Genomic DNA, 21,811 nt, shown 5'->3' with positions numbered 1-21,811 from the left:
CCCATAATTCCTCGATTCGCTCTGACTGAGGGCTAACGCTCGAAACGTCAGCCTTTAGAATCGCTGTACGGTGGTCAATTTACATTATCAACTCCGTTGGGCAAAGCTTAAAGATTAAACCGAGCATTTGGTTCACAACCATGCTGATTTGAGGGACGGCCCTTTCAAATCTAAGAACTGTATCTATCTACAGGGATATGCAAATCGTCTTAAATCCACTGATGCAGAAAGCTTCGTCACAGCTGTGAACGTAAAAAAGGTTTTTACAAATGACTTTCTCAGGGAGATTCAACACGTTGAGCAGAGTGTAGATATCGTGTTTGAAAAAGCGAAATTCGCTCTTGCATTCGGCGTCTGTCAATTTATCGAGTTCAAATTCGTCATAGTATCTTCTGTAAGGTATGTCGAAGTTCTTTTATGAATTCAACTCGTACAGGAAAAGAAATTCTTCATCGTCTATTAGTTTCTTGTCATCTCTTGCATCTCTAAAGATAGTCATTTCGGGAGTGAAACTCACAAACTCGAGCCGGGTATGAGGTTTTTCCCTGGTTTTGCAAGTAATTACATCATACAGTCGAAGGAGTTCTTCGTCGTCTATGAGTTGACATCGTTTGCTGTCAAGAAACCAGCTTTTTGGTCACTGAAGGATCACATTTTTCCTCTCTTTAAGCAGTGAAAAGCTGTTGTCAGCTTAAAGGTTTTTCCCTGGTGTCGCGTTGTGTTTCGTAAAGTTTGTTTGCGTACAGGACGGCAACGTCATAGCTCGCGTGCTCGACCTAGTCCTTACGCGACCACAAGTCACCGTCCTCCTCCGTCCGAACTGTTACGTAAGGTCTCTATTTTACCGCGTGCCCCGCTGAAAACTAACGATTTAATTTATATTTATACTACCGTTCTCTTACCGTTCATGTATATAATATAGTCGCTGTACTGTTGTCTCGACTTAGGAACGTGATTTAAAACTTAATAACATCTGAACATACCAGAAGGTCAATGTTTTTCGCTCTATTTGCAAATCGTAAACTTGTAAAGTAATGGCGGTAGAGCTTTCTCTTCACAGCCCATTGCATATATGTAAATAAAAAGAAGGAAAAAAAAAACAGCTGTCCATGGCTGCTAATTGACCAGGTGAAATGACTGTGCGCATTCCTGATGTGTTGGTCACACCGGGTTGGTGTTAGCGAGTGTCACCGTTGCTTTTTTTTGTTTTTTTTTTTTGTTTTTACATTGATCTAGGTTCAGCTGACATAATGGTGTACCTACGGTAGTTCGACGCGTGGAAAACGTTCATCGCGGGAAATTAAACATTAAGATATTTCAATTCATAAAATTGATCGTGGGTGCCGGCAATAGACCAATTGTCAGTGTTAGACAAAAGACATCACCCCGAGGCTTCGAGGACAAAACTCATACAAATCCTTATTTTATCCTCCAGGGCCTAAAAATCATGTTTATTGTTTTAAGCTGAATTTTAATATATCGAAAGTGGTCTTTTACACTGTTGTAGTTTCGGTACCAGGTCCCCCTCGCCCATTCAGTTGTCCCGGTGAAACACCACCGTTTGATTTAAGGTAAACGGAGAAACGCGCCTCGGTTTTGCGCCCAAACAACGTACACCGAAGAGCTTTTCTATAAGACGGAAGTCTCCAAGCGTAGATGAATATATCCAAGGCTACTTTGATGAATAACATTAGGTCACTGATTCGAAGTCCAATGAGGACGTTCGTATATTTTACTTCAGTTTTTAGATTGTCAAAAAGATAAATGTACAGAAAAACAGTGTGCATAGAGGACGAGGCTAAAAGAATAGCTGCCAAATAAAAAGTCATGACCGTAAACTGTCGCTCGCTGGGTCTCCTCTTGAAGGATGATTTGGTGCGCGCAGATGAATTACGAAGAGAGTTGCCCCGCTGAAGGTAACGATTGAAAGACGAAAAAAGCATAACTTGCACAACGATCAAGATGGCTGATATAAGCGTAGGATGTAAGATGAGGTGTACTTTTAAGTACGTCATCTCATCAATTCCAGTGAATTGAAGCAAACAGACGAAAGTGATATAGACAGAGCTGGCTGCCAGGAAAGTTAATACGCGATTTCTGGAGACAATTACTTTGAACTGGTGCGGATACCTCACCGCGATATACTGACAAACTGAAAGCGCAAGTACTATGAAGAATGACTCTGTTATTGTTATGGTAGAAATTATCCCACCAATTTTATGGACCAGTTCATAATCCAAACTCGAGTGATTCCTGAAGTCTGCAAAATCAGCGAAGTAGTACGACACAAGCATCGGCTCCACGAAGATTCCCGTTAGAAGGTCAGCCACAGAAAGACCAGCGATGAAATACGTCATCGGTGTTCGGAAACAACGCAAAGGATCTCTGTAAATCGCAGTCAACAAAAGAGCGTTGGAAATTGCTGTAATCGGTGATAAAATGCATAGGACAATCGCGGACGCCAGTTTTACGTAACGATACGTTCGAAATTCGGGAAGAATTTCAGATGACGAGTTTGAAGTGAAATTCATGATTTTCGAGTCGCAGAGGCTGAATCTTTGTTTTCTTTGAAGTCGTACTCAACAGCAAGCTCTAAATTAGATACCACCAAATTGATTCATTGGTAGTGACGATAAAGCCAAACTGCACGTAAGCGATTATCACCAAATGCCACTTTTTTCCCAGATGACATCCTTACTCCACCTGTCGAAAAAACAGCTTTTCAGATGATAAATATTTCTCGTAGGCCAGGCCGCGAGCTTTTCAAGGAACAAACGAGACTGTATAATTGTTTACCCTGCCTATTTCAGTTCACGCTACCAAATGACGAGCTAGCTGCGCTGAATCCTTGATTCGGTGATAAAGAATGGGAAAGCAGAACGTTTTTGTTTAAAGATTCCCATTCGCGCGACTTTGCAACGCAGGTGTCCTAAACGCAAAAAAAAAACAGAACGAAAAAGCTATCCACTCAGAGCTTATGACTTAGTTTATAGATCGGATAAAATTTATCTCGATTGGGAAACTAGGTTCAAACCATCAGTGATCAGGAAACCAGATTCTAGGCGGCAAATTAAAAAAATGTGATTGAGTTTAGCGAAAAAAAAACCCTACATGCTGAATTCGAATGCTTAAAATCGGTTGGCTACATCTACGAATAAATCTTCCAATATAGGACCAAAGTAAACAGAGTATCTCTTGTTTGTGAACGAAAACTGCGGTTATATGAAAACTTCTGAAGGCTAGTATCTCAAAGTTGATCTTAGAAGGCGGGAAAGTTTGTAGTCGTTTCGCAGTCGTAATTGAGTTGTACTTCACAGACAAGGAAATAAGACGAATAGCAAGCCGAATTGTTGCCACAACTTAAGCCATATCAAGACTGCAAAGCTGTCACAAAGTCTTCCAAGTGGCTACTGCTTAAAAATATTGCCTCATCATTGGCCTTTTGTTAAAACTCTAAGGCTACTCTAAATCCTTGGTGAGGTTTTCAACTTGTATATCGTAATAGTCAACGTGATCTCTTTTTATAATGTGTCTCTCGGAAGAGTTTTCTCGGCAGTCAACAATAAACATCTCATTTCTTGAACACTAAATACTACGCTAAGTTTACATTGTGTGAAAAATCACAAAAGGCAATTTGTATACCTTGAAATAACTGAACTGCCCAAGAACAGGACTCTGTGTTACCTGTAAGAACAAAGGAATTGTTATCACTTCAAAATTGACGTCAAAATCCTGAATCGTAAATATCCTTCTTCTCCACCGCTGAAAGCAAGCTTAACCAACTATTGTCAATTTAAGACCTACGGTTATTAAACAGTCCGAGATGCGCATTTCTAGCTCCAGAGTAGGAGTGGCTTTGCGGGTTATTGCCAAACGAGCTGAAATATCTGTTGCGAATTATAACAAACCGCAACGAACAGATTGGACGTGAAAACATGGTTGCAAGACTTAGATGCTGTCAATTTGCTGACAATCTTAGCCTAAAACATGACAGCAGCTGAAACTGAACAGAGATGCAAATTTTTAAATTTGTTTATAACTCATTTCAAAAAAAAAATCTATTTCATAATAAAATTAATCACCTTTTTCTCGGGAAATTTGGAAATGTGAATGTTGAATTGCAATTTCCTTTGAACAATTGTAACAAAAAAAAAATAACAAAGATTGTTTAAAATATTGCTGCGAAGATAACTTTCATCATTTTGTGTTAATGTCTTCGGACGTGAAACAGGCGTTATTTTCTAAGAGTGGCATCAAGCTAATTACTGGGAGATCGAGGGATTTGGTTTATTTTGTGACTGTAAACAAATGTTAATAAAAAACGATCAAGCTGATTCGGAAAGTCTTGGGAAGCGACCACAAAGTAACTTTATTCCTAAGCAAAAAAAAAAAAAAAAGAAATAGTGCCGCAAGCTGTTCGATGTTTTACAGCTTTGTTCTTTTTGCGTTGGAACACTATTTAGACGTATTTTTTGTTTACACGGGTAATGAACCGAGATCTTTTTCTTTTGAAGTAATAACTGGCTTTGACAAACGAACTGTGACAGCCGAGAGACGTCCAAAACGTAAGATAAGAATTGCAGTCCTTTCTCATTTTGTTCTAACCGGGAAATCCGACGACCTAGTTTGAAAGCAGTAAAAATGTGAAACTGGTCCAGAGTTAGGGTTACAATCGCGTTTAGCGGTAGATTAGTGATGGTAATATAGGATTGAGTGGAGTTCAATTCGGTCTGTGTAATCAATCATACGAGTGATAACAAAATCGGACGATCGCGCAGCGGGAGCCCGAATTTTTTAATCACGAGTATGATTACATACCGAATTGGACGACACGAAGTCCTCTTACCAATTAATCATAAAAATTACAATTTCCGAGAAAAGAAGAAGGGCCAAGTTATGAAAGAAAGGGAAAATTTGCATTAAAAGACTGACAAAGGAGGAGTAAATTGTTTAAGGTCGCTCTGTACATACAGTGTTTCTATGTTGATTGAAACCAAGGTGTGATTGGTTGCATTAACTACAACTTTGAATGTGATTGGTTGATTTAAACTACAACTTTGAATGTGATTGGCTTATTGACCTGTCCGATAACAACTTGGCAAGTGAATTAGTGGAAAATAGGAGTTTTTTAACCAATCACAATTGATGAACTTTTTATGATTACAAATGAAATACCGTCTTCACAATAGGCCACTTTCGATATATTAAAATTCACCTTGATTGTGGAAATATGATGTGGTAATATCTTTCACATTCATTGCAACTTGTTTCTATTGTCTTTGTCCTCTCTGCCTTACTATCAAGCTGAATATTGATATTTCGAAAATGGCCTATTAGTCAGTAAATGTTTTTAAAATTCAGCAACCGTGACGTAGTACATTCACGACGTTAATAACATGACAGTAAAGGTTCACCCGTGCCCGGCTGCAACCATGTTGATAATCGGACATGACAATTGATTCTAGTCTAGTCTGAAGAACTATGAATGAAGATAAAGGAGAAGGGCGAAGTTGCGATAGCAGTCGCTTCGCACCAATGTGGCCCAGCCGTGATCAATTTCCAGACTTGAGCCGTATTCACATTAGGCCTCGATTATGATCGAATTAACTATGAAATGGGTTCACATCAACTAAATGCAGTCCCTGATTATAACTGTATTATAATTACTTCAAACAACCTCAAAGGGGTTGTTTGAAGTAATTACAGTGCGGCGTAATTGAACAGAATCGCGAGCACGTGGTGGCATGAGCAGACGAAACTTCTGATCGCTTTATGGAGCGAAGGTTTGGATTTTTCTTCTTCTATTCTAGGAGCTATCTTTGGTTCTCTTCTCACCTCAAGCACATGATGGTGATGATAATAGTGGCAGCCACGCGATACGGCGTTATTTTGTCTCACACTGCGAGGTTACCCTGCGTATTGTATTTGAATTTTCGCAGATGTGAACAAAACCATAATTGAATAAAATTGAATGGAGTATGATAGCCTGATATATACTTCAGTTGATCATAATCAACGTTGAGTGTGAACACGGCTTTGATGTCACATGTGGGTTGAGTTTGTTGGTTCTCTTTGGGGTTTTTCACCGGGTACTCTGGTTTCCCCATCTCCTCAAAAACCACCCAACGATATGATTTGATATGTGTTGATCTGATCTAATTTGATTCCTGTACAGTGTTCTCAATTACTGTCCCAGGGCAAAATAGAGTTGACACTTAAGCCTTGTTCATATTAGGCGTCGATTAGAGCCGCAAGTTTCAATTGAGTGTCGTAAAGCCAAAACCAAAGTAATTACTTTGGCCAATCAAAAATGAAGGAAACAATCCAGTAAGCCAATCCAAACTTGAAGAAATTACACGTAGCCGACACAAAGCGCGGAAAAATGTACTTTAGTACTTCTTCGAAGACGCACGAAACTAGATAGTTCGTGTCAGGCACGGGCGGATTATACGTCTTGTATAGTTCATTCCGTCTTTACACTACAGGAGGATATCATGGTTCCCTGACAAGTACTGGAAAAGAGACTTCTGCCATGGGTCGAAACTCACTTTGATCCAACCGCTAGCCACAACCTCGCACGGCACTTTTCAAACCGCATGACCTGTTCCATGCCCTGTGATATGGTTGCGGTGAATTGAGCCCTTTGTGCAAGTGTCCCGCGCATCCCTTTACAGTAATTCCGCTGTTGTTAAGCGAGCCCACGCAACATAAAGTATCACTTGAGGATTCGGTCGCCAAGTAACCGCCGTGCATGCTCAACACAGTGAGTTTCGACCCACTACAGAGGTATCCTTTCTCGTACTCGTCATCCCAGCGAACGCAAAAGAAAAGAGACCTCTGCTGTCAGGGAAATAACACAAAGACGCATAATTCGTCTGGACAGATTATGTGTCTCTAGAATAAAAAAGGCCATTGTTTAATGATGATCTCAGAATAGTTTTGGGTAGTAATTTGTCAGATTTTCTCGTGTCATGACTTGTGTAGATCATTATTTGAATTTGGAAAACAAAAGACAAATTATAAAACCTACTGACCCGCAAAATTTGTCAAAAAATTTCAACTTTTTCCCGTACATTTTTACAGCGTTTACCAGTCACACTTTGGGTAGACGTCAATCAAATGCTTCCATGACGAATTCGACTGCCGTCAAGTGAACCGGACAATTGTCATGGAAACATTTGAATGACGTCCATTCAATTTCAGTTTCGAAAAATGAAAAAAATGTCGTTGAGGCGCACGTGTGTCTGGTAACTTTTAAGCCATGGAGCTGTCGAGATAAAGAAAAGTGAGGAATTTCGAAGGTGATTGTTCCAACCCACTCAGGGTGGCGCCGTAACTATTATCAATGCGAAAATTATGATAAAATCAAGCTGGTTTCTTTATTTTCAAGGATCACACAACATATAAACTGACAATCTGCCGAAATGTTTTATTAGGAGTGAGACGCGTCACCATTTTTTTTAAATGAAAGGAAGCAGTTTGGAACAATAGATATACTTGTGGTTATTTGGTCGTCCCCTTTGAGAGATTTGTAATTACTTTAATCCAGTTCCGCAATTGTGGAAGCTCACAAAAAAAAGCTCGGATCACAAAGAACGAAAATGTCTTGAAAAAACAAAAGCAAAGCTGAGTAATTGCAATCCATTTACAAACGAAGGATATAAAATTTGAATAAATTAATCGCGGTATTCTTTGTTAAAAATATGTCACACTCAGTCCAAGCCTACAAAAAAGACACTGACCACAAAAATTATTAAATTTCTCAACGACACGAATTATCAAACCATTGTTAATTAAAGAAGTGAGTTATAAAAAATAGCTAAAAGACTAAATTGTCGCGTAGTTAACAACTTTCTACTCCCCGAGTTCCTCCCCAGAACTTTCAAAAGCCAACCGGCTTTTCGATCTTCAAAAACGCCATTTTGCACCTGTCTTTGAAATGATTCTACAGGGGATTTTTCTGTATAAAAATTGCCCAAGAAAATAAGAAGTAACGATGATATAGTTAATTCTTCCTGCTTACCTTTGAAAATTGGTTACCGAAGACAACCTGATTGAATAATTTAACGGTTGATCGACGTCTCTCTAGAACCACGAAAAGCTGTAAAGTGCGCGAAGAATGCTCTCGATAAACTCCTGAACGTGATGTAAGTGGTTTTTTGTTATTCCTGTGTTTAGCCATTTCGTCATCAAGTCGTCTTTAATTTTAATATTTCAAAGAAGCTTCCTTAGAACAGTTTTGCATACGTCAAGATGTCAAATCTTGACCAATAAGGACATTATAAACGTCCCAACTTCATACTGAAATTTACTTAGTAGAGTTCTGTTTCCTTGGTTACGATAAACTGACCGTTGACGTTGAGAAATTAAAACTATACGGAAATCAAACACTGCTTGAGTTTTGTAATAAGTCCAAGGATTAATTGTCCAAGTTTCGCTTTGTCTAGGATACGTCTCCGAAAGAACATTTTGGGAAGGCAAAGGTCGCAAAGCAAAGTTCGGGGCGAGATTGAATCGTGACGTCAGTTGGTGACAACAATTGAAAAATTCGGTGAGGATTTGATCTTTTTTGAGATGCCCACGGAAATAAATCAAAGTAATTACAGAGTAGAGCTTTCACAGAACGATTGACAAGACATCGTCAAGCTAAAATAATAGCGAATCAAAAAAGATCAAAGTCGAAAGGAGTAAGAATTTATTCTCACGAATTGTTTCCGTCGTTTTGATGCTTTTGCGAATCTGTTTTTACCAGCAGGGTGGAAATAATTTTCGGGAAATTGAAAACTATACAATGTAGCTTATCTTAGGAATTCGTTAAAGAATAATAATAATAGTAATAAATTTATATAGAGCTTTTTATATCATATTCAAAAGCGCTTAACAATGTAAAACGAAAATGCAGTTAAGATCAATAAAATATAGAAAATTAATAATAATCAATCATAGAGAAAAGTAAGAAATAAAATATATAAAAGTCGGGTGGTAACTAAGTGTCATGCTTTTTTAAATAAAAAAGTCTTTAAGTGTTTCTTAAAAGTATCTAAGTTCGGGGCCATTCTAATTGCCAATGGAAGTTTATTGCACTTGGATGGACCAGAAAAAGCGAATGTTCGATCAGCGAAAGTCTTGTATTTGGTTCGAGGCACCTCTAAGATAGAAAGGTCATAGGATCTCAAAGAGCTTCTGGTTGGTGCCTTTTTCTGATGAGATCACAGGTATAACGCGGAGCGATGCCATTTAAGGACGGTGCCTAGTATTGTTATTGCGCATACGTTCTGCGCATCTCGAGATACTCGGATTTCCTATCGGTGATGCTTACTAATACAGGGATATTTTTGCGCGGTTTAAAACTATCCGGAGAAAGTAGATCTTAGTAAGTACTCTTGGTATCCAGAAAGAAAATTAGGGGTAACCATGCATTTTTGAGAGATAATTAAGCTTTAATTTGAGAAAGAACGCCATACAATGCTTTGTATTTTAAAGCTTTTTACAAATATTGTTCATGAATTATCTTTGAAAAATGCGTGGTTACCCCCAATTTTCTTTTTGGATTTCAATAACACTTGTTAAGATCTACATTTCCTGCATAGTCATAAACCGGGGCAAAAATATCTTTAATTAGTAGGCACCGTCCTTAATGCTTTGAAAATAAGTAATAATATTTTAAACTCGATCCGAAGCCTACGGGTAACCAGTGAAGATGTTTTAAATAAGGTGAGATGTGATTAAATTTGGGCTTTGGTTAAAATCATTTACAATGCACTAAATTGCGTTTATCAAGGACTCGTTTACGTGCCTTTCACGTTGAATTTTTTTTTCCGATAGATTAATTTCCAAATCTAAGCATTAGCTTTCGTTACATTCCTTACCTCCACCTACAAACGATTTTGCAAACGAGGCTACAGACTGCCACCTGTTCGTCAGGTCTCAGTCGATCTTTAGGCTCAACAGGATTTCCCTGAGCTTTCTGGTTTGCTTTGTGTCGTACGTCTCAATGCCGTACGAATTAAATAATTGTAATGAACGCTAAGAGAAGCCAAATTCTGTAAGTTACCTCTCCTCAAGAGTGTCCCGACGTATCAGCAAAGACAAGCTCAAAACGACGTCCACATAGACGAGACATGGATGTTAGACAGAGACCAGGAACCTATAACCCGGACCCTCCATATTCCATATTAACCCTCTGAGTCAACTCTTTCCCGTATCTTTCTATTTTTAGAAGCACCTCCCATATTTGGGCTTTAGTGGATGTTTTCACAACAGCCAATCATAAGAAACCTATGGTCGGCCATTTATTACGTCACATACGTATGTGGCGTATGTGAACCACTTCACGTATGCTCTCAGTCACATACGTCAAAATATAGTAGTTCTACTTGATCAAAAACAAAACAAACAGCGGTTACAAACATAATGATAAAGCGCATTTTACTTTTGACTTGACGTTTCGTATGGTACAACATACGTTTTAAAAAGTAACGGTTGAACAATTCAAATATCATATATATATATATATATATATATATATATATATATATATCTATATATATAATGAAATGACGTGATAAATTGATCATCAGCTAAAAGTGCTCAATGGGTTTACCAGAGCTTTGAATAGATACGTAGACTTAAACTAGGTCAAAAACATGTATTTGCTACTCCGAGTTTCATGCTTCTCACGAAGCAATCATCAGGCAACTGCCAAAAAGAAGGAATACATGCAGTTATTCAAGTCAAGTATCGGAAGGATAATATAAACTTAAAGCTGCATGAGCTGCTTTTTTCTCTGTATTGCAATTTTTGGCATATCTTTAGAAGCTCTGCTAAGGTTACATGATTCCTGGAGGACCTATGTCTAGAACAGAAACGAAAGGAGAGCGAAAGAGAACGACAACGACAAAACAGAATACCAGTAATACTGCTCATACTTAGTGGAAAAAGTTACTCCACAAATTCTTTCCTTGGGCACTAAAGCGTTTGTTATTTTTACGAATTATTTAAAGTGGATGCGTATTTTCAAAAGGTGGTTTAATCGGTTCTTCCTTTGTTCAGGAATGAAAATCGAATTTTTATTGTCAACTGGATTCAATAAAAGTTATCTGTACTCTTTTGGACACAAAGAAAAAGTTGATTTGCTTCTTTTGTTTTTGCTCTAAAATGCGAGCGAACAAGTGCTTTTTTAATCCGTTTGCCCAACTGGTTTTCGTTGTGCCTCGACAGTGACAAGAAAATTTTGCCCTTGTGTTACAAACAGGTAATCGCAACTTGTGACTTCTAGATCTCGTAAAATTAGGGGAAAATCTCTCTAGCTTTTGTTTTCAAAAGTTTGTTTAAAGCACCTAAAGGTTATTTAAGTGTTGGAGCGGATCTTGTTTGAAGTTCTTCCTTTCTTGGTTGAATTGCCGTATTTTGCCGATTCTTGTTCTAAGCCAACCTGGCGTGTTTCAAAGTCAAAATGTGAATGATCTCGTTTTCAGACAAAGTGGAATAAAGTTAACATCAGTAAAACTCTTCTTTGACCTTGAAAAGACAAAGTTTTTTTTATAGCTTCTAATTTTAGCGTGATTCCTATTCGCTGGCTATTGACAGTTGACTCGGAAATGGCTTTTTTCCTTTTCCATTCGCTCGCTGAGAGTGTGCTTGTTTTCATGTGGCTCAAGAAAAATTCATTGCCAAACTGGTGAATTCCAAAGTAGATTTTACTCGGAAAACCGATATCGTACTCATCGCTTCGTGATTCATGCGATATCGGTTTTTAGCGTAAAATTTACCGTGGAATTGACTTCGCCTTAGGCGAATAGTTGTTAAATATTACCCGGTCCGCAGTCCAGGGTAGTACTTGGTGTAAGAGTTAGGTCTTGTGTATGGGTGTAACTGGGGACATAATATATAATATATATATATATTGTAATATATATATATATAATATATTATATAATATATTATATATTAATATATATATTAATATATTAATATATTATAATATAATATATATTATAATATATATAATAATAATACATAGATCGTTTTCACGTGACGTCATCATTTTCTAAAATCCAAAACTAAAGAGCCACGGAAGTTTTTATCCTCATCAGGCATAAGAGGCGGCAAATTTGTATCCATTTGCAATTTTAAAGCTCAATAGCGTGCTTCGTTTGCAAACTAGAGCATTTTGAATTTCTGCGTTCTAGCGGTGCGTGACACGAAGCGACGATCGAGTTTATTGAGAAATAAATATTTATCTCATGGTTTTGAGCCTTTTTAGCAATTAGAGCATTAGGGAAAGTGCTTAGGTAAATAGCTGTTTGTTCAGTACAGATCGATGATCACTCGCCTAGATAGGCAAAGTAAGTAAGAGATGTTGACACTATTTTCCGGCCGCCATATTGGTGCACCACAGATGTACACCAACATGGCGTTTTCATACTGGGCTTTGTAAATTTAAGCGAAACATTTCGACGAATATCTGAAGTTTGGGGAAACGCACAGGCCTAAAACTTGGAGAAGTGTCTTCTTCATTCATCTTCTACAAATCACGAATTCTTGACTTTTTCCACTAGATGGTTTTCGATTTATTTTTATATTGCGTGACGGTGAAAACGATCTATAATATGTAACTGGGTCCATACTTTATACCCGGTCCGCAGTCTGGGTCCGCAGTCCGCAGTCCACGTATTATACTGACCGGTTAGCTCTGACCGGTTTACATGACGCTCATACTGCTTTTCATTCATTTTTTACAATATGTCTGGGGAAGTTAGGAACAGATCCAATGCTTCCAAAACGACATTTTCTGATCTTTCTCGGGAGGAAAAAGTAGCTGTGAATTTTGTTGATAAGAAGCAACATTATAGGTGTAAATTCGGTCTTTTTTGTTTCAGTTTTTGAAGTATTTGCATTGCACTACAACGCTGTATACGTGTATACCGGACTTTGCATCTTAACTGTTTGTTTAGCGATTGTGATTTTTATATTTTGTGCCTCACACAGGACTTTGCTCTTATCCTTTTTGTTGGGAATCATTTCATTTGCCGGGTAAGTGATGAAAAGTTTTTTTGGAACTTGTCAGGAAGGGGAGGTGGCGTTACGTTATAATTTGGGCTTTCTTACATAACATAACGGGTCTTACGCGTGATGACGTCTGACTAGTTAATTCCACCACCGAGCCTCGTTTGCACAAAATTATTCACATCATTTAGACAGGCAATACTGTTAGCACGTGGGTTTTCTCTTCAAGTTTGCTCCTTTGGGATCATGCTAAAATTACAAGTTTGATTTTTGAATTCGAGGCTTGGTGGTGAAATAGCTAGTCAGACGTCATCACGCATAAGGGTACTCTGTGAAGGGTTCGTTTCTCCTACGCTTCCCCAGAGAGAAACCACTGCGAGCAACCGTTAGTTTCTGTTAGTGAGCCGTCCAGCGACAAGGATGATTAAATTAAATTTGAACCGATAAAACGAGTTAGTAAACTTGTTTTGGCGCTTGTGCGTGGTACTTAGCTACGTAACTGCTGCGTTTGGGTGAGCCTGCTGTGTAGTAATTTCCCGCCAAATAAGACGGAAGTGATATCAAATACATCACGTGGGTTGGGACGTACTTCGCACATGCTTGATGGAAAATCAAACGGTTGCTTGCAGTGGTTTCTCTCTCAGGAAGTATAGGAGAAACCAACTGCTCGAAGGGTAGGATAAGGGGTACTACTCAACCTTTCTTAGAATTTCTACTGTACAGAGTGCGAAACCGTCAAGATATAGGGAAGATATAAACAGAAAGACATAAATAATGAAATTTTACTCTGGTTAATTCATGGGGTCATGTTATTCCAGGGTATTCAGCAGTTACTGCCATTTTCATTATTCTGCAGAATCTCACCTGCAAACCCTAAGTGCCAAGCTGCATTTTGGCTTCCCATCAATCAAATTTCTGAACATAGCCTGAGTCAACTCTCAGCTTGGCATCAGAAGTTTGATTGATGGAGACTAAAATTCACTTTGGCTGTTGGCACTTGAAGATGAGATTCTGTGGAATTATGAAAATTGCTGTAAGCTTGGGGTTTCTGTATCTTAAGCTCATAGCATTAGTTTGGAAAGACTGAAAGGACTGTGAGAGGCAGACTGTTCCAAACCACAATCTATGTTAACTGATGTCTTAAGACACCCCTCCCCCTTCCTTACACACTCACCTCTGTTAACTCCCCTAAGCAATTTTGAAGTGCAATATTTTAGTGATTTAAAATTCTGTTTGAGTTACGTTTAGCTCAGTAGTTACATGTGAATGTATGGTTATTGCAACAATTCTGATACAACCAATGCATTGGGCAACACATTGGTCAACAACAGATGACCAACAGTATGTCAACTGTTGGTCCACTGACGGCCGACAGATCAGTCATCAACAATCTTTGAAGTTCCCATCCAGTGAATGTGGCCATTTTGGTGTGATAATTATTTAAACTCAAGGTGGTTGTTGGGGGGGAAGGGGGGGGGGGAGGGGTGGTGACTTTAGGAGTCAATGGGGTATGGTTGGTTAGCATTAACCACTGGTTTATTCTGAGAACCATAGGACAATTATTTTTTCCACCTGTTTTTTCTGAGTTCATTGCTTTAACTCAATATGCCTATGGTCAGTACAGCCATTTAAATCTAATTAATGTTCTACCATAATAGTCACTTAGACAATTTTGTAAAATTAATTTAGGTTTTTGGTCAAGTCTGTGTTTGGTACAGTTACAGCACTCTACATCCTGTGTGTGATAATGATGTATTGTTCCCCAGCAGCCATTGACATTGTCATCTTTTTAGAGTCATGTGAGTCTACAAATAATAACACTTGTTAATTTTGTGATAATATACCTTGATATTATTTTTCGTTGTCATAGTAATTGAATTTTGCTTATAGAAGTTATAAAATTATGCATAATTTATCACTTAATCATCCAAGTTTCAATATCGTTGAAAGCAAAAAAATATAAAAAATAAAATAAAAAAATTCCCGTTTTCTCTGACTGTATGGAGACATTCAAGAATGTGATCGTCCAATAGGTCTATTTTGCTAATCACACCAAAAAGCAGTTTTTTGCATCTATGATGACAAAAATATCTTGTTAGATTATTTGTGTAGACAGTTCTATCAGAGCCTGTTGAAAATCCACCAAAATAAAATGCAACCTCAAGCTGCCAAATCAAGGAAATTAATTGCAGATGGCAAGAACTTAAGGATGTGGTAATCATTTCTTTGAAAACGTTGCCAAGGCTTGTGTTTGACAGGGTCATTTATCATGTGTGTCATCACTTACGGGACACCAAGAATAGTGACTTGAAGCATGTTTGAAACTAGAAAGTCTGCAAATCATGGGTTGTCAGTTCTTCTGCACTATCTAAGAAATTAATGTTCGAGATTATAGCTGCTGTTAGCAGACATTGTAAAAAGAGGCTCTCACTTTTAATACAAGTATTTTGGAACTGTTATCCATGCTGGCCGGAAGAGTCCCAGGTTTTAAGCGACAAGAATGCCTCAAAGTCCTGAGTTTGCAACAGATTTTTATTAAAGTGCTCCTAACCCCAAAATATTTTTTTCGCTAAAATGAATCTTTGCACCTGTTCGAGACGCATTGCGGCCATTTTTTTCTTTTTCTAACAAATCCTGCCATTTTATAGGCTTCGAAAATCGTCACAATCTACTTTGCATGTATTTTTACAAAGAGTTAATGCAATGTAAATCAGTACGTATGTGACGTCAAATCAGGAATAGACCCACTCCCCTTCTAACTCGGTCATGAACAAAAGATGCTGGGATTTTCGCAACTTTCAAAGCCTATAAAATGGCAGGATTTGTTAGAAAAATGAAAAAATGGCCACAATGCGTTTCGAACAGGTGCAAAGATTCATTTTAGGGAAAAAATTTTTTGGGGGTTAGGGGCACTTTAAACTTCCCAGATACTCTGTTTTCTGAGTGATAGATTTGTCTGTCTTTTCCCTTTTAATTATTATAATGAAACTTCCAGAAACTATTAACTTTGCATGAAAGCCAGCAAAAAGGTCAATAACATTATTTTACTTCTGGTCCCAGTCCATACAAAATAATTGAAACATTTTGAGAATTTCAGAATTTCACATTTATTTTAAATAGTTCACAAATTTTGTTCATTCCATGATGGTCTTTGTCTTTTTTTTCTCCTAAAGTGAAAAATCCATTTCACAACTTGTCAGATCCTGTTTCATTTGGCTTGCCTTCAAATACTATTAATTTTTATATCAATGGTACTGCCGGAAAATTGGGAGCATGGTAAGCTTTGTAATACAAGTAATTTTTTGTCACCATTGCATGAATAAAATGCATCATTTTATTTCAGTTACTTGGATTAACATTTGCCATCTCATTTATTTCTTGAAAGCAAAAGTGAACCACTTGGACAACAATTTTAGTACTTATAATTACTGCATTGTATAACTGGGGACCAGTGGCAGATCCAGACCTTAAGCTAAGGGGGGGGGGGGGGGGGGGGTTTGAGTGTGTGAACCCCAAAAAAATTTTAGCCTCAATTTTTACCAATTCTTTTTTTTTCACTCATCCCCTGGGGACAATAAATTATGCCATAGTTCCGATGAGTCCCTGGTTGGCTCTGTTGCATTGATTAGCTAGTTTTATAAATGTCAAATTTCCTATATTGTTGGTAAAGCTATGGTCACTCTGTTCAAAGGAAGAAACACTTTAAGATCTTTTTTGTAGGACTTCACGTTCCTGCATCCCTAAACCTGCCTGCAGTGTAAAGTGCAGGTTGCAGGTTAGAGTTGCAGGTGATTGTTTTGCCATAACTAGAACAACCCAAACTTTTATAAAAATACCAACCTTATGCTTAAACATTTCCTAAAGCATACTGTTAGGCCTAATGTTAGCATTGTTAAAAGTGAAACAATGACCTGCAACCTGCCGTTTAAATCTGCGACCTGCGGTTTACACCCTCCATCTTTTGAAACCCCATTTGCTCGTCCAAGGTTTTGTTTTTTATGAAACAAAAAAACAAGCGCAAACTTTTAAAAAAAGTAGATGATAAAAGGATTAGAAAACTGCTTCATATTCTTTTGAACTTTCATGTAATTAATAACTAAAGGTTACCACACATTGTTAAAGGGACATTCCAGGTAAACATGTGTCTCATATACAAGACTCTGAAGTTGATAAACATGCACATCTCAGGGATAGAAGGCCTGTGATTCTCTACCTTCATGGCAATGCTTATACAAGGTATTGTACGAATAGATATCCAGAGATACTGACAAAAGTTGAAGTATCTGGGTCTGGTTGCTGGAAGCCTGGTTAGCGCTAACTGTTGGTTAAGAGGTATCAAAATGTATAGGTTTCAATGGTATTTAATACCAGTTAATTAGCACTATTAAACCATGCTTTCAGCAACCTGGGCCTGACCTTAACTGATAAATTTAACTACTTTTGGGTGGTATTTGGTTTCTCTTTTAAGAGACTGATTCTCTGTAGGAAACTTGTGGAAGAAGGGAGAAGTGATCCTCACATGTAACAGAACAATTTAAGCAATTTATTGTTGTATCTTAAAGACACCTGAAAAATTCGGGATTACTTGTCCCTTTCATCTATAACCTGCTCCTCAAATATATACTTTTAATAAAAACTTAACTACAGATATCATATTTCAGCATTTTCATTGGCTTTCCGGACACAGGCTATCAGTTCATTTGCCTGCTGTACCTGATATGGTCAAGGAATGTGTCAGCAATAAAGTGAGCTGAAAACAAAAATGGCCGACAAAGGCCGTTTTAGACCAGAATTGACCAAGGCAGAAATCAATGTGAAAGAGATAATTATTCATCCTGGAGTTTTTAATAAAACAATTTATTATTCTACTCAGGCTTGCTGGATATAAAATGATTATAACCAAATTGGCGCTATGCGCCTCATTGGTTATCTATCACCTCATATCCAGTGCTCCTAGTAGAATAATTATAATATTATTGTTATAATTATTTCATTCATCAAGTCCTTTTACTGGAATACATGAGCCCAAGAAATTGACCTGCTCCAAACTAAGTGGCTTCATAACTGAGTTGGTAGAGCATTGCACTGGCATCACACAGGTTGTGGGTTTGAATCCTGTTGAAGCCACATGAATTTTTCAAGTGTTTAAAGAGACACTTAGGTTGTTCAGATAAGTGCAATCAATGATCACTTCTCCCTGTCGTCTATAACCCACACTTCAAATAATTTTATACACATTTATTTCATTTAGACTTGTAGATGTTGTGAGCCACTTGTTCTTCCATGAACTCTATTTTTCCCAAAGATTTTGAGGGACGTACGTTACTAAACAACGAAACACCGAGACAGGGAAACGAAGCTCCAAAACACCATGTATGAGCCCACCATACATCGAATACTAATTAACTGACAAAGGTTGATTTGAGTTTTAATTAACAATTTTTTAGACCTAATTAGGCCCAAAAGTTAATACTCCCAATCTAAGTCTGAATCTGAATCCTAATCTTAATATCAATGAATTAGGAGCAACAATGTCTTGGGCCTACCCGGTAATTAGGCCTAAAACGATATTTAATCTCAAATCCAACCTTTGTCGGTTAGTATTCAATGTATGGTGGGGTCATACATGGTGTTTTAGTGTTTTGTTTTGCTGTTTCGTGGTTAAGTAATGCCCAGTTTTGAGATAGGATGACAGCGTTGTTGAGATTAGAAAGTGATAATAATCATCATGATACTTAACATTTGGAAAATAGAGGTATCTAGGATTTCAAGACTTGTGTAAAGTAATGGCAAGAGGCAAACTGTATTCTATTTTGAAGACAATAACTAGAAGAGGAGAGTAATGGAACCTTGTGTTTGGTGTTAGTTTATTGGTTCAGTCAGAGCTGACAAAGTACCATAGTTGAGGATTGACGTTAGAAAAGGAGCTAATGATTAAGCAAGCAGACATTTCATTATGCACATAGCAGTATTATCAGTTAATTGCAATCATGGATTTGTACCTCTTGGAGAAGCTTCATCTAACCTTCAACAAACCCTGCCTTTGTTTTAACAATGTCTTACTTTGTTGTTCTTGTTGTTTTTTGTTCGCAGAGGTGGCGGTCATAGAGTAGAACTTTACAAGGTTTGTAGTGTTATCTGCCCTTGATTTTGCCGTGTGTCTTCATAAATAAGATGACTGCATGACAAACTTGCTTAGTAGGAGGGATTTAAACGTGACCTGCCAATGCATATAGACTTCCAACTCGTGTTTTATGTATCGCCTAAACATTTCAGCTGAGGACAAAGAAGAAACATTGTGTCAGTAGAGCTGGGCCTTCTATTTAAAGCCCACATCAGCCTAAAATGCATCACAAGTTTTGTTTTACACAAAAGAAATAGAAGCATCAACATACAGCAAATTAGATAGAAAGGACAATGGGCCATTTTAAACAGACAACTGTAAAGTTGGGCCTGTCAGCTAGTACATGTACATATAAGAGTGAATTAGTTTTAGTCAGGGTTGCAAGTAAAATGAATTTAGCAAAAAACATGATTATTTTATGTTTCATTTTTAGCGTTTGAATTCTTTGGGATATCATGTTGTCACCATTGACTATCGTGGTGAGTTTTTATAATCATCTTTTAACATTGCTTTGGTAGGCATAATGCTGTCTAGACTAGGGGTCAGTTTTCATGCTCATCCTCTCTTAATAAAGAGCAGGGCTTGAGCAGTGACACCATGGCACTTGCCAGGGTGTAGATAGACATTTCTTCCGTTATTAGCATCATCATATCTTTATGTGCCCTCAGACTGTAGAGTACAGTAGCTTGGTGTAGCTAGTATCTCTGAGCATTTACCCTCCTAACCATAATATACCACAGAGGACAGACCACAACACTGGGAACTCCACGCCCTATTCTTTGGGAATGGTGTGTGGGTTCTTTTATGCCCAACATGGTTACGAGACACGGCCTATAGAGTATGTGCACGGCGGCCATGTTGGAGGACCGAAAGAAAAGAATGATATTCCTTTGGGGAATAAATGTTATTTTTATGCAAATATCTTTAATTGTTTTGGTCCTCCAACATGGCCGCCGTGCATATAATCTATAGTTTATCGTCCTTTTCCCAGAAGACAAGAGCATGTAACCATTTGCAGATATCTAATTACAAATGCAGCATGTTCGAATTCTCCTCAGTTATTTGAAGACACTGAGTGTTGGTCTGGCTGAAGTTTTGATCCCGCGGCCTCCCCACTCAGTAGTTCAATCGGCGTTAAGCCCAATCTGTTCAAAATTTGAAACTTGTCTTCCATTCAACAAAATACTGGTAGGCTTGGTGGAGTGTTGATGGCAGGCAAATTCATAGATTGAATTTATAGTCATCAGATAACAGTGACATTACGGCAATCCTGTCACATGCCAGTGGTCACTCAAAGGCCATCCTTTTTGTCTTCTTAGAAGCATGCTTAATAACCATTCCGCACCCTGGTTAGATGGTTCCTGTGCGTGGCGGCATTTTTGGGTCGAGTTTTATTTGTTCTCCTCGAAATTTTCCTCTAGGTTTCCACTTTTGGCCTGTCATCGGAAACCAATGCTAAGTTTCATTTGTTTGGATTGGATTGGATACGCAGGCTTCCCAATTTATCGCACTTGAGCATTAACAACAACAACATCAGTGTATCGCTTGTCAACTTCTCAATGGACTACTGCAAATACTGATCATCAGTATTAGTTGTCACCAATAGATGATAAGAGAAGGGATACTTGAATTACAATGTGTGGGATCCACAAGCATGCACAGATTATAAAGGAAAACATAAGGCACAGTCACATTTCACTTTTAGTGAAAAAACTAGTAACTTAGCAGTACTTAATTAGAGGGCAGCACAGGACAACAGCGAAAGGTTTACAGCGAGTGAATGAGAATTGCAAAGCACACTCGTCATAGGGCTTTGCTTTGTTTCTAACAAGCCCGTTTATTGTACACATTAGGATTTGGTGACTCCGAAGGAAAACCCTCTGAAAGTGGTAAGTATTTAAGAAAAGCCCTGTAAGTGACCATTTTAAAATTCTGGTTAAAATGTTAAATTTCAAGCAATAAACAATAATGGGCCATTTGCAGGTGGCAATCACATGGTACAAAAACGGTGTGCACAGGGTCATCTAAAACAAAGCAGCACTAACTGCAAAAGGCCTATACTGTTGCAAGTCTTACACTTCTCACAAAAAATTGAGGCAAATAATGAAGACATTCAGGCACAAAAACAATAATTACGCTTGCCCGTTTTAAATTGAATTGTCTCCATTTTTTGTGTGACAGGCAGTAACGTCATGGAGTGGAAAAATTCAGTGACTGTTTGTTGCTCGGAATTGGCTTGTGATGTAACTAAAATACGAAGAAATCTCATTGAAACTCTTGAATAAATTTATACGCTCAAAAGGATACGATACGATACAATACTTAATTGACCATTCCCAATAGTGGAGGGGCTTGTCATAGCCAATCAAGCACTTTGTCGGAGGCAAACCAGCTGGCTATTTACAAGCGCAGCTGAGAAGTCGAATCAGGGACTACAAGGAACAAAGTCAATAAGTGGTCAGAAGGGGCCTCTTCAATCGTGGCCGGCGTAGCTTAGGTAAGGACGTTTTTGAGACGCGGCCGTCGGCCGGAAGTGAGCTGTTTTCCCTTTTAACCTGTCTTCACGCAATCACATTAAAATTACTAAGTATCTTTTTTCCATTAGAAATGATTAGTTTAAAAATCTTGGAGACACTACTGTCCTTTGCATGTGAATTGTTCTCTTCCGGTTGCCGTCCG

At 38.0% G+C, this 21,811-nt stretch overlaps 2 protein-coding genes across 4 annotated transcripts in view; one reads left to right on the top strand and one right to left on the bottom strand.

Annotated features, from left to right (window-relative positions):
- Positions 1-1,395: 1,395 nt before the first annotated feature.
- Positions 1,396-8,176, bottom strand: LOC138027235 (adrenocorticotropic hormone receptor-like). 3 transcript variants are annotated; one of them, XR_011127429.1, is made up of 3 exons: positions 8,024-8,176; positions 3,643-3,684; positions 1,396-2,703 (listed from the first exon to the last, which is right to left on the bottom strand). XR_011127429.1 is itself a non-coding variant. In XM_068874787.1 (2 exons), exon 2 carries the CDS (start codon positions 2,529-2,531, stop codon positions 1,494-1,496), a length of 1,038 nt encoding a protein of 345 aa, XP_068730888.1. In that variant the 5' UTR covers positions 2,532-2,703; positions 3,685-3,894; the 3' UTR covers positions 1,396-1,493. The 3 variants fall into 3 exon arrangements, 1 of the variants encoding a protein (XP_068730888.1); XR_011127428.1 differs by lacking the exon at positions 8,024-8,176 and adding an exon at positions 3,805-3,982; XM_068874787.1 differs by lacking the exons at positions 3,643-3,684; positions 8,024-8,176 and adding an exon at positions 3,685-3,894.
- A 4,489-nt stretch (positions 8,177-12,665) lies between these two features.
- Positions 12,666-21,811, top strand: part of LOC138026479 (lysophosphatidylserine lipase ABHD12-like) — a 17,313-nt gene continuing 8,167 nt past the window's right edge. Inside the window, exons 1-8 of the mRNA XM_068873849.1 lie at positions 12,666-12,854; positions 12,991-13,035; positions 14,698-14,807; positions 16,182-16,284; positions 17,131-17,244; positions 19,102-19,132; positions 19,566-19,611; positions 20,986-21,021. Of these exons, the coding sequence (XP_068729950.1) occupies positions 12,745-12,854; positions 12,991-13,035; positions 14,698-14,807; positions 16,182-16,284; positions 17,131-17,244; positions 19,102-19,132; positions 19,566-19,611; positions 20,986-21,021 (595 nt within the window). The 5' untranslated portion in view covers positions 12,666-12,744. The remainder of the gene's footprint in view (positions 12,855-12,990; positions 13,036-14,697; positions 14,808-16,181; positions 16,285-17,130; positions 17,245-19,101; positions 19,133-19,565; positions 19,612-20,985; positions 21,022-21,811) is intronic.

The sequence above is a fragment of the Montipora capricornis genome, chromosome 12 (assembly GCF_036669925.1).
Source record: "Montipora capricornis isolate CH-2021 chromosome 12, ASM3666992v2, whole genome shotgun sequence".
NCBI lineage: Eukaryota > Metazoa > Cnidaria > Anthozoa > Scleractinia > Acroporidae > Montipora > Montipora capricornis.
This window is presented reverse-complemented; position numbering and strand designations above follow the sequence as displayed.

Excerpts from the sequence above, each read along its gene's own strand:
- LOC138027235 (XM_068874787.1), bottom strand. The coding sequence starts at position 2,531 with ATGAATTTCACTTCAAACTCGTCATCTGAAATTCTTCCCGAATTTCGA.